Genomic DNA, 12,319 nt, shown 5'->3' with positions numbered 1-12,319 from the left:
TTCCTCCTCCCTGCCCCACTACATTTTTGAGACAAGTTCTCACGTACTCCAGGTCAGCCTCAAACTCACTTACAGCTGATCACAACCTTGAACTTTGGATCCACCTTCTTTCACCTCCTCAATGCTGGAGTGACATCATGCACCCCATACGCAGTTTATGTGGTGCTGGGGATGGAACCCAGGGCTTTGTGTGTGCTAGCTGAGCCCTCTAACAACTGAACCCCAGGCCCTTCTTGAGGTTTCTGGGCTTCTCTTTTGCTTCCAACACACTTGGTGTGTACTGTCCTGCTGTCCCAAGACCCAAAGATATCCTTCAAGAAGAATGAGGGCTGAAGAGATGGCTTAGCAGCCAAGAGCACGGGTTGCTCTTCCAGAGAGTCTGGATTTGATTCCCAACAACCACATGGTGGCTCACAACTGTCTGTGACTACAGCTCCAGGAGCTTACAGTGGTGCAGAGACACACAAACAGGCAAAAGGTTCACACACACAACATTAAAAAAAAAAAAAACCTTAAAAAGAAAAATCTGGTGCAGGATTTGTGTATGTGATTTCCAGGCTAGTCTGGGCTATATCACAAGACCCTATCAAAAATCAAAACAAAAACTTAGGGGTAGGAAGTGGTGAGATGACTCAGTGGGCAAGAATGCTTACTGTACAACCCTAAGCACCAGAGTTTGGATGCCAGCAGCTAAGGTCAAACAGAAACTGAGTGTGGCCACACACAACTTTAACACTGTTGTTAGGAAACAGAAAGATCCCTGGGGTCTGCTGACCACTAGCCCAGCTCCAAGCCCCGTGAGAGACCCTGTCTTAAGGGAGATAAGTCAGAGATTGATACAGCAGGACACCCAGAGCCCTCCTCTGCCCTCTGAATATATGCACCTGTACAAAAGTGTGCATATATCACACTCAAAACTCCAAACAAAACAAACTGCTGTGGTGGTACGAATCTATACCCCCAGGCTTGGAGACAGAGGGATAAGGACTTGACCGCCATTCTCAGTACTTGAGAGTTTAAAGCCAGTCTGGGCTACAAGAGACCCTGCCTCAAAGCAAAAAAACCAAAAACAAACAAACAAACAAACAAAACTAAAACCAAAACCAAAACCAAAACCAAAACCAAAAAAACCCCTAAGGTCTGAGAAATGGGGGAGACCATGATGGGGAGCTAAGCTGGGACATTCTTGCATGTGAACTTCCATGATGGGGAGCTAAGTTGGGACATTCTTGCATGTGAACTTCCTTAACATAAGAGGTGCATATCAGGTAGATTTGGGGAGTAGACCAGGTTCTGTGGCATGGTCCTCCCTTGGTCCTGTCGCTTTTGGTCACCACCCACAACCTAGTGGAGTGTTTTCTTAAGCTCCCAAAGCCCCATGGCTCTGCTGGCTGTTCTGCAGACAGTTGTGCCCACTCTTAGCCCTGCTGCTCCCTGAAGTCTCTGCCCAGCTCTTCCCCCACTCTGCCCCTCTTGCCATAGGATGCTCTCTTGGCATTCCCCCTCCCACTGCTCTAAGCAGTGACAACTTCAGCCCTTCAGTGGACCTGTCTTGCCACCCATCACCATTCTGTTCCGTATCTGGTGTTGAAGCAAAGATAGATGGCAAGGACACTGAGAGCTCACTCCAGGCCAGAACTCTGGGAAGGGATACTTAGTAACAAGGACACCGAAGCACAGAGAGCTAATGCCGCTTGCCATCTGCCCCAGATCACAAGGCTAGTAATCACTGGCAGGGCAGGATTTGAACCCAAGCCTGTGTAGTTTTAGGAATCAAGCTTTGAGTAACTAGTGTGTGCCTGAATTCCCATTCAGAGAATGGTGCTAATAGCAACAGACACACTGTCTTTTCTGTATCTCCAGTATTTTCTCCAACTCTTTCTGGGTAAAAAAGCTGGAGGCAAGCTGGGGCTGGTAGCACAGGCTTCTCAAGAGGCTGTGGCAGGAGGATTGAAAATTTAAGAGATGCCTGTATTGCAGAGTGAGTTCAAAGCCAATCTTTGTGACTTATTGAGATGCTGTCTCAGAATGAAAAAGTGAAGGCTAGGAATGTGGCTCAGTGGTAGAGCCCCTGCCTAGAACCCCCAGTGAGGGGTTGGAACGCTTGGCTTAATAGTGGAGTGCTTGCCTCCTCAATTTTAACTACTGAAAAGAGAAGAAGAAGAAAGAAGGAAGAAGAAGGAAGAAGGAAGAAGAAGGAGGAAGAAGAAGGAGGAAGAAGAGGCTGAAGGACTGGGAATGTAGTTTAGTAGATGAAGTACCTGCCTCACAAGCCTGAGAATCTGACTTCAATCCCTAGAACCATGAAAACAGGACATAGTGGTACACATTGCAATCTGACTACTGGGGAGGTAGAGACAAGTAGATTGCTAGGGCTTGCAGGTCAGACAGCCTAGCTTACTCGACAAGTTTCAGGGTGGTGAGAGACCCTGTCTCAATAAAGCAAGGAGGATTGGCCCTAAGGAACATCACTGAAGGTTGACTTCTAGTTTCTACATGCATAAGCACACAACTGTATATATAGTTCACACACACACACACACACACACACACACACACACACACACACACGATGAGGACCACACTGAAAAGTCTCCACCATAGCTCAGATGACCCAGAAATTGCCATGTGGCTCCTTGACACTTCTTCCTACACACCTGCCCCTGCTCCTGAAGATACAGGGCAATGACATGAGCGAAAGCTCCAGGTCATTGATGAGGGTAGACAATAGGGCATCCAGGGATCTGGGCTCTCAGTTGGTTCTGCCATGCCTGACTGCTTGAGATCAATCATTTGCTCACAAAACACATACTGAGTGCTGATCAAGTGTCAAGTACCGGGACAGACATGGTTGGACACAACCCATGAAGTTCCTGCCCTAGAAGAGCTTCTAGATTAGCTGCTCTTAGAGGAACACCTACAGTGATCAAGGGGACAGAAGAGGCTGGGCATGGGGGGCATATGTCTTTAACCCTGGCATTCCAGAGGCTGATACAGTAGGACTATTACAAGTCTAAAAACAACCTGCTCTACACAGTGAGTCCCCAGCTAGCTACATAGTGAGATACCTTGTCTCAAACAAATAGGGAGGTAGGGCTTGGAGAGATGGCTCGGAGATTGCTCTTGCAAAGGACCCAGGTTCTATTCTCATCATCCACATGGTGGCTCACAACCATCAGTAACTTCAATTCCAGGGGATCTGATGCCCTCTTTTGACTTCCATAGCATTGGGCATGCACATAGTACACATACGTTCGTGTAGACAAAGCATGTACACATATAAACTGAAACTATTATTTAAAAAGTAGTGGAAGTGGATGTGAAGGCAGCCCCGCTGTGACATCTCTCATCCCACTGACTTCCAGGGTTCATTTGGATGAACCAGCTGGCTTGGCTGGCTAGGCAGGTGTCTCTTTCCTCCCTTACTGCTCCATGTGCATCCCTCTTGAAGTGTGCACTCGGAGAATGGCCTTTCCTCACAGAGGAGAGCCATTCTTCAATCAAGAGCATGTGAATATTTGAAGTCCCCTGCTAGAGCCTCCAGACAAGCTCTCAGAAAGGGAAGAAGGGCTGGAGAGGTGTCTTAGTAGTTAAGAACATTTGTGCACAATCATTAGGACCAGAGTTCAGGACCCAGCATGCATGTAACAAGCTGTGTGTCCCATGCATGCCTATAATCCCAGTTCTAAGATAAGATGGGTGGAGACAGGATTGCTGGGGCTTTCAGCCTAGACTCTGCCTCAAAGAAATAGGCAGACAGTGGCCTCCACATTCACCATACATATTCACACACACACACACACATGCACACACACACGTTCAGCATACATATTCACACACACATTCACACACATATGTGCACACATACACAAACAAAAAACAAACAAACTCCCACCATTTTTAATGAAGGACTTGACAGAAAATGGTGCTTTGAGAGAGGCCAGATGACCTTATGTGAACTGAATGGATAAGACATCCAGATATCCCTAAAACCTGAAGCACCCTAGTAGCTGAGGATACAAAGAGACCATGGACGAGTTTGCTACATAAATGGTACAGAACGTTCGAAAACCAAAACATGCTAGCTAGTCCATCTTTACCATCCCGGCACTCAGGGGGCTAGGCAAGAAGACTGTTGATAGTTAGGGCAAGCCTTGGCTATAGAGTGAGTTCAAGGCTATGCTGGACACAGCGTTTGACCCTACCTCAAGACTGACATCTACATAGATTGCTAGATATACAAATAAGGAGATAGATATATGATGGGTTGATATGTACATAATATTGATAAATCTAATAGATAGACTGTAAGCTAGATACATGAGACATACATACATGACAGACAATATAGACACAATAGATAATAGATAGACACACACCATTGACCTTCCTATCCTTGTCTTCTATGGGAAGATAGGCAACTGAGCCCCCAAAAGATCCATCTTGCTGGATGAGGACCTCTAAACACCCTTGAAGGCCTTCCTCATATCTATGCCCTGTGGAAGGACTGGCCTTGCTTGTCCAGCCATCTTTAGTCTGTCTCTGAGAGCTTATGAGGAGGAAGGCTGGCTCTCATGCACCATCCAAAGCCTAGGCCTAAGAGACTTAGTGATGGTCATGATTCCCCCTAAAGTCTTATTTTAAAGACAGTGAAACTGAGGTTCAGAGAAGCTGGTTGCTAGAACTCTTTCCTCTAAGAGGTGGTGGGGCCAAGCTTTGAACGCAAACAGCCCTGCTGCTCAGCTACCACACTGCAGAGCTCCTGGGCAGGCTAGAATCTGGCAGAAAATTACCCTGTTTGCTCTGAATTACATTGCCTTTCACATGACTCTCTATCTCCAAGGTACCCATTTATCCAGGAACACACACTGCCCATGCTTTGAAGGCTGCAGTCTATGTGCTATGGTCACTGTCCTCCAGAGAGAAGGCCAGGCATGGTCACTTGTAATTCCAGCAGTCAGGAGGTGGAGGCAGGACAATCAGAAGCTCAAGGTGAACTTGTGTTATTCAGTGAGTTTGAGAAGAGCTTGGGCAACATAAGACCCTGCCTCAAAAAGAAAAGCTCCGGGAGCCAAGAAAATGACCAAGAGACGAAGGACCTAGTGCACAAGCGTAAGGACTTGAACTTGGATCCCCAGAACCCATTCGAAAGGCCAGATTCAGCTGTAACCCCCAGCGGGGAAGCAGAGAAAGGTGGGTTCTTGGAGCTTGCTAGGTAGCCAGCCTGGTTGAGTTAGTGAGGGTTCAGTGAGAGACCCTCTCTCTCAGAAAAAAGAAAATGTGGAGGCTGACTGAGGAAGACACCTGATGTCAACCTCTGGCCTCCCCATACACACTACACACATGCACAAACACCAGCACACACATGTGCCCACATGCATTCAAACATTCATTCACACATGGGACAGTCCACGCTCAGCTCCTCTCTTCTTCACACTGTCCCATATAGTGCCTCTTTCTCCTCCAAGCCAAAAGGGGCCTCTCAGGGCTCTTTAAAGTCCCCAGAGTGCAGAGGGCACAGGCGGTCTTTGAGCTTCCCCTCACCCTGCCACCACCCAGCCCCACCCTGTCACCTTTGATCTTTTCGCCTTTACTCAGAGAGATCTCCCCCTCGCCTTGCGCCTGGTAGGACTTCACCGCCATGAAGGAGCGACCGGGTACCGCTGAATAGAGCTTCCTACGTCTGCCTCTGCTGCCCAGGGAGCCCCCAGGGCCCCCTGAGCCCCCAGTTCCCCCAGCCGGCCCATCTCGGGGTGTCCCGCTGGAGCTGCATACACAGAAGTTGTGAGAGGCAGGGGAGAGTGGAGGGACAAGGCACTTCTGGAGGGACAGGGGTCCTTGGATGGAAGGAAGGCAGAGCGTCAGGGTGGGGACAGGGATTGAGTGCTTTTCCAAGCTCTGGTGTCCTTGGGAGACCAGATGCACCCCCCACTCCCATTTTAAGGCTCCCAGCTCCACCCCTCCCACGGTCTGCAAGTACAGTCTGATTCAGCTTCCTGAAGCTGCTCTGGCACATCACGCAGCTCATGAGCCTTCAGTGACTCCTAGCTTCCTCCTGGGGCAGGTCCAAGGCCACAGCCAACTGTTCCCAGCCTTCTCCACTTCCTTGGGACCTGAGATACACCTGGTGGGCCTCCTTCTCTTCCTGACATCTGCAGAAATGGCCTCTTCTCCTGTCCTCTCAGTTCCCAGAGCTCCCTCCCTGGACTCATACACAGCCTTGTACATTGCTTCCAAAGTCCATGCCCACCCTGAACCCCTATTTCTGCTCTCTTTCCTCTCCCTTCACCCTGCCATCTGTCTGTCGTCATAGGTTGTGGCCTTTTTCTTCTAGGGTTCTGTCTTACTATGCCAGGAGTGAGGTACCTACCCTAACGCCCTTATTTTACTCATGAGACAATTAGAGCTGCAGGTAGGTATGGAACCCACCACTCCTGGGACAGAAGGTGGGCAGTTGGGCTGGCTGTGTGGGTGCTAGAATGGCTAGTTTGGGGGGCGGGGCTTAGTCCTGCCTACCTGGGCCGGCCTCGAGGTTGTCTCTTGGCGTCTTCAGGATGTCTCCCCCGGGATGGGGAGCGTGCCCGGGCTCCTCGGGGGCTGCTGGCACTTCTGAGGGTCCCACTACTGAGCTTGGTGCTGGGGGCCGAGGGCTGTGACTGGCCCTGGGATCCTGAGGTAGGGCCAGGGGTCCCAGAGGATGAGGCCCCTGGGGCCGAAAACACCATCCAATCAGGCAGCGCCATGCTCGTGTCGCTGTTAGCTCGCAGCAGCGCTGGGGGTACAGTCAGCCCTGCGCCTGGGGGTCCCCGACGCCGGGCTGCATACTTGGGGGACTCCTGGAAAGGTACTGAGAGCGAACAGTGGTGGTCAGGGGCAGGCAGGTAGGATGGGGAAACAGAGGCAGGTGGGGACCGTAAGGGCAAGCGGTGGAGGGAGAGAGAGAAAGGTAGAGATGAGACAGTGAGGGTGGCGACCCGCTGAGTTATCCCCCCCCAACATCTGTGTGCCATCCTGACACCCTTCAATCAGGCCACCAACTCTGTACTCCCTAATATGAACCCTCAGTTTCTCCTTTACCCTAACTTCTTTTCACTCACCCACATCCTGTTCCCGATGGTTACGAATCAGTTCCCCCAGCTCAAAATTCCCAGCAATCACAGCCACCTGCAGGAGGGGTCCCAGGAGGTGGATGCTCAGGAGAGAGCACGGACAGGTGGCATCTTGAACCCCTCTATCCCGGCCTTCCACTCAATCAACCCTCCATCCACACCACTGACCCCACCGACCCTCTCCCTTCTCCCAGACCATGCAGCATCCCTCACAGGTAGTGCTTTTGGCTCCTGGTCCTCTGTGTCCCTCTCCCAGTCCCTGCACTGATGATTAACCCAGAACCCCAGACCTGGAAGGGTGTCTGTCCATTGTTATTTTTCACATCCTTGTTTGCTCCACGATAAAGGAGGATCCTGGCACAGGTCTCCTGAGCATGACAGCCAGTGGTCCAGGAGGAGAGGAAAATGAATAGTAAGTTAGCGTGAGTAACAGAGCTGTGTTGCTGGGGACTTCAGAAATACTCTGACCTAAACCAGCACTGTCTGGGACAGCAGCCCCTCGACAAGGCAGGTCACTCTTTAAATGCTGCCAGTCGGAGGAGAGATGGACTATGTGCGTAAAACACACTGGGGAGCTAGGCCTGGTGGCTCACGTCTGTCACCCTAGTTTATTTCAGAAGCTGAGGCAGGAGATTACAAGGTCAAGGCCAGCATGGGCAACTTAGCAGAGTGCTGTCTCAGGATAAAAAGTGAGCTTGCGATGTAGACCAGTTGCAGAGCCTCTGCCTAGAGTCCCCCGGTGAGGGAAATGGCTCGGTGTAGGGTGGTGGCCTAACACATGCAGGTTCTGTAGCATGCATGTCACACAATACAGTGTGTAAATAAATATGGGGTTTCAAGGACTTAGGATGCAAAAAATATACCCCGAGTAATTTTATGTTGGTTTCCTATTGAAGTGATAATACTTATAGAAACTTCAGGTTAAATAAAGACTGCTGCAGACACAAAGTTGCCTGTTTCCTTTCCCTTACTGTGTCTGCTGCGTTGGAGAGAGGCAGCTAACGTTTTTCTAAGGGACATTTTAGGGCAGGAGAGGTCTGAGCTGTGGTTGCAGATACTGTTCTCTCCACCCTGTGAGGGACTGAGTATCTTTCTTTTCTACCACCAGATTCCACAAGTTTTCTCCTGCTAATGGGGCTGGGCTTAGACGTGGCTAAGTATCCTGTGTAGACAGAAGCACCTCTGAGCTCTTTGAAGGGCTTCTTGCTTGTGTGCCAGTCACCAAGCTTCAGAAAGGAGCTCACCGAGTCACCTGCCTGGCAGAAATCACCGTGGTGATCTCACAGATGGGGAAACGAAGCTCTCGGCGTCGTTCAAGGTCACGCGGCTGGTGAAGGGTTGACCTTAGATTCCATTCCTGGTCTGTGTCTGTGCATGTGTGTCTGTGTGTGGGAACGATATGCGTATGATGTGTGAATGTGTTTCTGTGAGGGATGCTGCCTACGTGGAGGTCAGGAGACAATGTTTGAGACTCTTGTCTGATGGGGCCCATGTCATCATAGTTGGCCCATGAGGTTTGTTTGGGAGGGGAGGTTCTTTGTCTCTACTTTCCATCTCCTTATAGGAGAGGTGGGATCACATATTCATATTACATCAGTTGTTTTGGTTTTTTTTCGTGTGTTCTTGAGATTTGAACTTAGGTCCTCATGCTTGCATGCAAGTGTTTTTAAGCTCCGAGCCATCATCCCCAGGGCCCTAGGTCTGTCTTGATTGCACTCTCTGCCAGACTTAGAAGGCATAGTATACACAGCACCAAGGGTAGGGGCCAGGTGGGAGATAATGGAGGACATACACATTCCTATCTGTCACGTAGGTAGCGCTCTCCATCACTCTGAGCTGAGCTAGGTCTCTGAAATGACCCGAGGCCTCACCCAAACAACCCAGTTGGCTAGCCCACCTCTACCTCAATACCTACCACATTCCCTTGCTCCAACCATGCTGGCTACTTCTTCCCATAATGGGAAAACCTCTGCTCAAGGGTCTTTGTACCTACTGATCTAAAGAGCTTCTTGGAATTCGCCATCCATCGATTTCTACACAACACACTCTCGCTTCATTTGGGTTTTTACTAAGGCATCATCTTTTCAGAGAGCTTTTCCCTCACTGATCCATCTTCTGTTCTTTGCCTGAGACAGGGTCTTGGGATAGCCTGGACTAGCTGTGCAATCCATGCTGGCTTCACATGCGTGGAGATCTGCTTGTTCAGTCTGAATGCTGACAGGAGTCATTCACATTCTCTCTCTCCTCTCTCTCCTCTCTCTCTCTCTCTCTCTCTCTCTCTCTCTCTCTCTCTCTCTCTCTCTCTCTCTCTCTCTCTCTGACACTCTTGCATAGATAAGTGTTCTCTAAGCCAATATTAACCCATTTCCTTCAGAGCACTGTATGCCAGAGATCCCATATTCTATGTTACCGGCTCTCTTCCATGGTAGGTCGCACCGAGGCATGGGTGCATGACACCTCATTCAGCAGTGTCCAGCCTACAGGGATTGTCCAGGAACATTTACTCAGTGGAAGAATATCATCTGGTCTTTGTCTTGGCCTGAACAAACCTACACCGGTCTGCAGTTCCACTCCACTCTGGCTCCCTTGAACGTGAATTTTGAAGTGCCTCTTTATTACACCTTCTTCATAGGAACCCTGTTAAGTGTATACTCTGCACTCAATTCGGGCCTATTCTACAGGATGGGATCAGAGCAGGTAACATTTGTGCCTAAACCCTTGCAGCCAGTCACTGGAGCAAGCAGGGTGTGACTCTGGTCTCCAGATCCTAGTGTTTGTCTGGGTCTGACTGCTGACATCACTTGCTGGATAACAAAGCAAGTGCAGTTTGTGCTCTGACTGTGTTGTGTGTAGCATGTACAACCTCATGCATGTATAGCCGCATATTCCCATGCTACCACAGATGTGTGTTTTTTCATGCTTTCACACTCCCCACAGTCCACCTCAAGGGGCGACGGGGCCATAGTGTGATGCTCAAGCTTCCTAGTCCCTCCTGTGCCTGACCAAGTTTAAATGTCCAAGTCCTAGTGAGTAGCTCAAGCACACAGTAGGTGCTCAAGAAATGCACTTGGAAGAGATGAAGATGGAAGATGTGGAGCTGCCAATCAAACTTCATTTGCTCCAGCCACTCAATTATTCATTCATTTGTTGAGTCATTCAAGCTGTCAAAAACAGCAGCCACCTGTCAAGCGTTCTGAGCCCAGAGCTGTGCAGAGTTCTGCTGGAGATCCAGCCACAGTCCCATCACTCATTCAATCTGTCATGCATTCATTCATCTGCTCACTGCACACAATGCAGTGAGCATTACCCTTTGTTGACGGCTTGGGACAGAGCAGTCTATGAGATTCTCTCCCCACCCTTGAGAGAGAAACACAGTCTAGGACCGGACCACCAGCAGGGGCTACATGTACATATTGCAGGGTTAAAGGAACAGACAGCAAAGGGTGAAGGTCAGACCTGGGTCAGATAGGTGGATGAATGGACAGACAGTATATAAATAGATGGAGGGATGGGTTCAGGGATGGATGCATGGATGTAAAATAATTGCCATGTTCTGGGAGGTTGGGATAGAACCAGAATCTACCAGATCCTGTTCCCACCATTGAGAGGCCCATAGCCTAGAAAATCTGACCTTTGCCAGGAGGATGGATGGGTGGATAATGGATGGATGGGCAGAAAGATGAATGGATAGATGGCTAGGTGGACTGGTATGTAAACAGATGGATGGACAGGTGGATGGGTGTATTAATGGATGGGTAAGTCAATGTGTAGATGAATGGATGGGTCGATTGACTGGTGGTGGAGAGGTGGACAGACAGATGGGTGGAAGCATATATAGATGGGTGAGTGGGTGTGTGGCTGAATAGATAGATGCATTGGTAACGGATGAATGGGTGATTAGGTGAATGAAGGACGGATAGATGGTGAGTAGGTGGATGGTTGAATGGATGGGCGGCTGGGTGGGTGAGTGGGTGTGTGGACAAATGGGTAGAGGATAGGTGGTGAATGGGCTTATTGATGTGCCCACGGGCAGCTGGATGGCCAGGATGAGCAGAGGCAGGGAGAGACGTGGATGATGAGCTCATATTTGCTAATCATCTACTGCATCTGATAGCAAGAAGAATGTTCACCTGTTTGACCTTTTGTATGAAGGATATTCACGACTGACCCATTTCACAGATGGTGGGGGTTGGTGGGGGAAACTGAAGAAGGCAAAGCAGCATGCTCATCTGGCCCTCTCTGGGGACTAGTGGCTGCTGTATAATTCTCTGCACTCGATTTTCCCTGCTCAGATGGATGCCAGCCTTCTGACCGCATCCTGGCAATTGACACTGATGATGATACTAATAATAACAATTATTATCACGGCTGTCTTCTAGGGATGAATACTTAATGTACGCGACCACTCATCCCTTTCAATCAGCTGACACGGTTCCCATTTCAGGGAGGACAAAGCCTCAGATAGTGGAAGGCACTTGTTCTGGCTCTTCCTGAGTGTGTGGAGCTGGGGCTTTTTCTCTCTGTGTCAAGCACCTGCCTCAGAGTCAGAGGTCCTGGCACAGAGGAGCAGTAGAGACAGCAGCAGCAAGCGGGAAGGAAATGCCAGCACTGTGTTTCTGGGTTTGAGGAACGCCAGTCCTCCCTTGGCGTTGAGCATCCTGCTCGCTGCCACAAGGCGGCACTTGGATACCCGCCATATCCCCAGCACTGGGAGTTCTCAGGAGGCAGAAGGGGCTAGGGCTGTTTTGGAAGACTTCCTGGAGGAAGGGGGGGGAGCAGATCAGCAGCATCCCAGCAGGTGCTGCCCTCCCTACCCTGAAGTCCCCCAAGCAGCTCTTCAAGGGCAAGAATCTTGCTGTGTGTGTGGGCTGTAGCTCAAGAGGTTTGGCTAACCTGGTGTCTCTTGGTACTTGGGTGACAAAGGGGTCTCAGCTCTTGCTGGCAGCAGACCCATTTGGTGAGAGCTTTGTCTCCTTTTTACAGATCATCTTTCCCCAGAATTCCTGGAGAGGGACCCTCCATACCACATTAAATTGCTAAATATACAACACTCTCATCTCCAGGCTTTACTGTGTTCACAGCTCTGTCCTCTGCAGACTGAACTTGCCTGGCCTCTTTTTTTTTTTTTTTTTTTTTTGGTTTTTCGAGACAGGGTTTCTCTGTGTAGCACTGGCTGTCCTGGAACTCACTTTGTAGACCAGGCTGGCCTC

At 49.8% G+C, this 12,319-nt stretch overlaps 1 protein-coding gene across 4 annotated transcripts in view; it reads right to left on the bottom strand.

The window, feature by feature from the left end:
- Positions 1–12,319, bottom strand: part of Shank1 (SH3 and multiple ankyrin repeat domains 1) — a 48,292-nt gene that overhangs the window by 25,077 nt on the left and 10,896 nt on the right. For all 4 annotated transcript variants that reach the window (XM_021167767.2, XM_029479971.1, XM_029479972.1 and 1 more), the window contains 4 exons: positions 7,400–7,477; positions 7,098–7,164; positions 6,517–6,847; positions 5,574–5,767 (listed from right to left, as the gene is read on the bottom strand). In XM_021167767.2, coding sequence (XP_021023426.1) covers positions 5,574–5,767; positions 6,517–6,847; positions 7,098–7,164; positions 7,400–7,477 — 670 coding nt within the window. The remainder of the gene's footprint in view (positions 1–5,573; positions 5,768–6,516; positions 6,848–7,097; positions 7,165–7,399; positions 7,478–12,319) is intronic.

Source organism: Mus caroli, chromosome 7, assembly GCF_900094665.2.
Source record: "Mus caroli chromosome 7, CAROLI_EIJ_v1.1, whole genome shotgun sequence".
Lineage (NCBI taxonomy): Eukaryota > Metazoa > Chordata > Mammalia > Rodentia > Muridae > Mus > Mus caroli.
The sequence above is the reverse complement of the archived record's forward strand: the minus strand, read 5'-3'. Positions and strand labels throughout refer to the sequence as shown.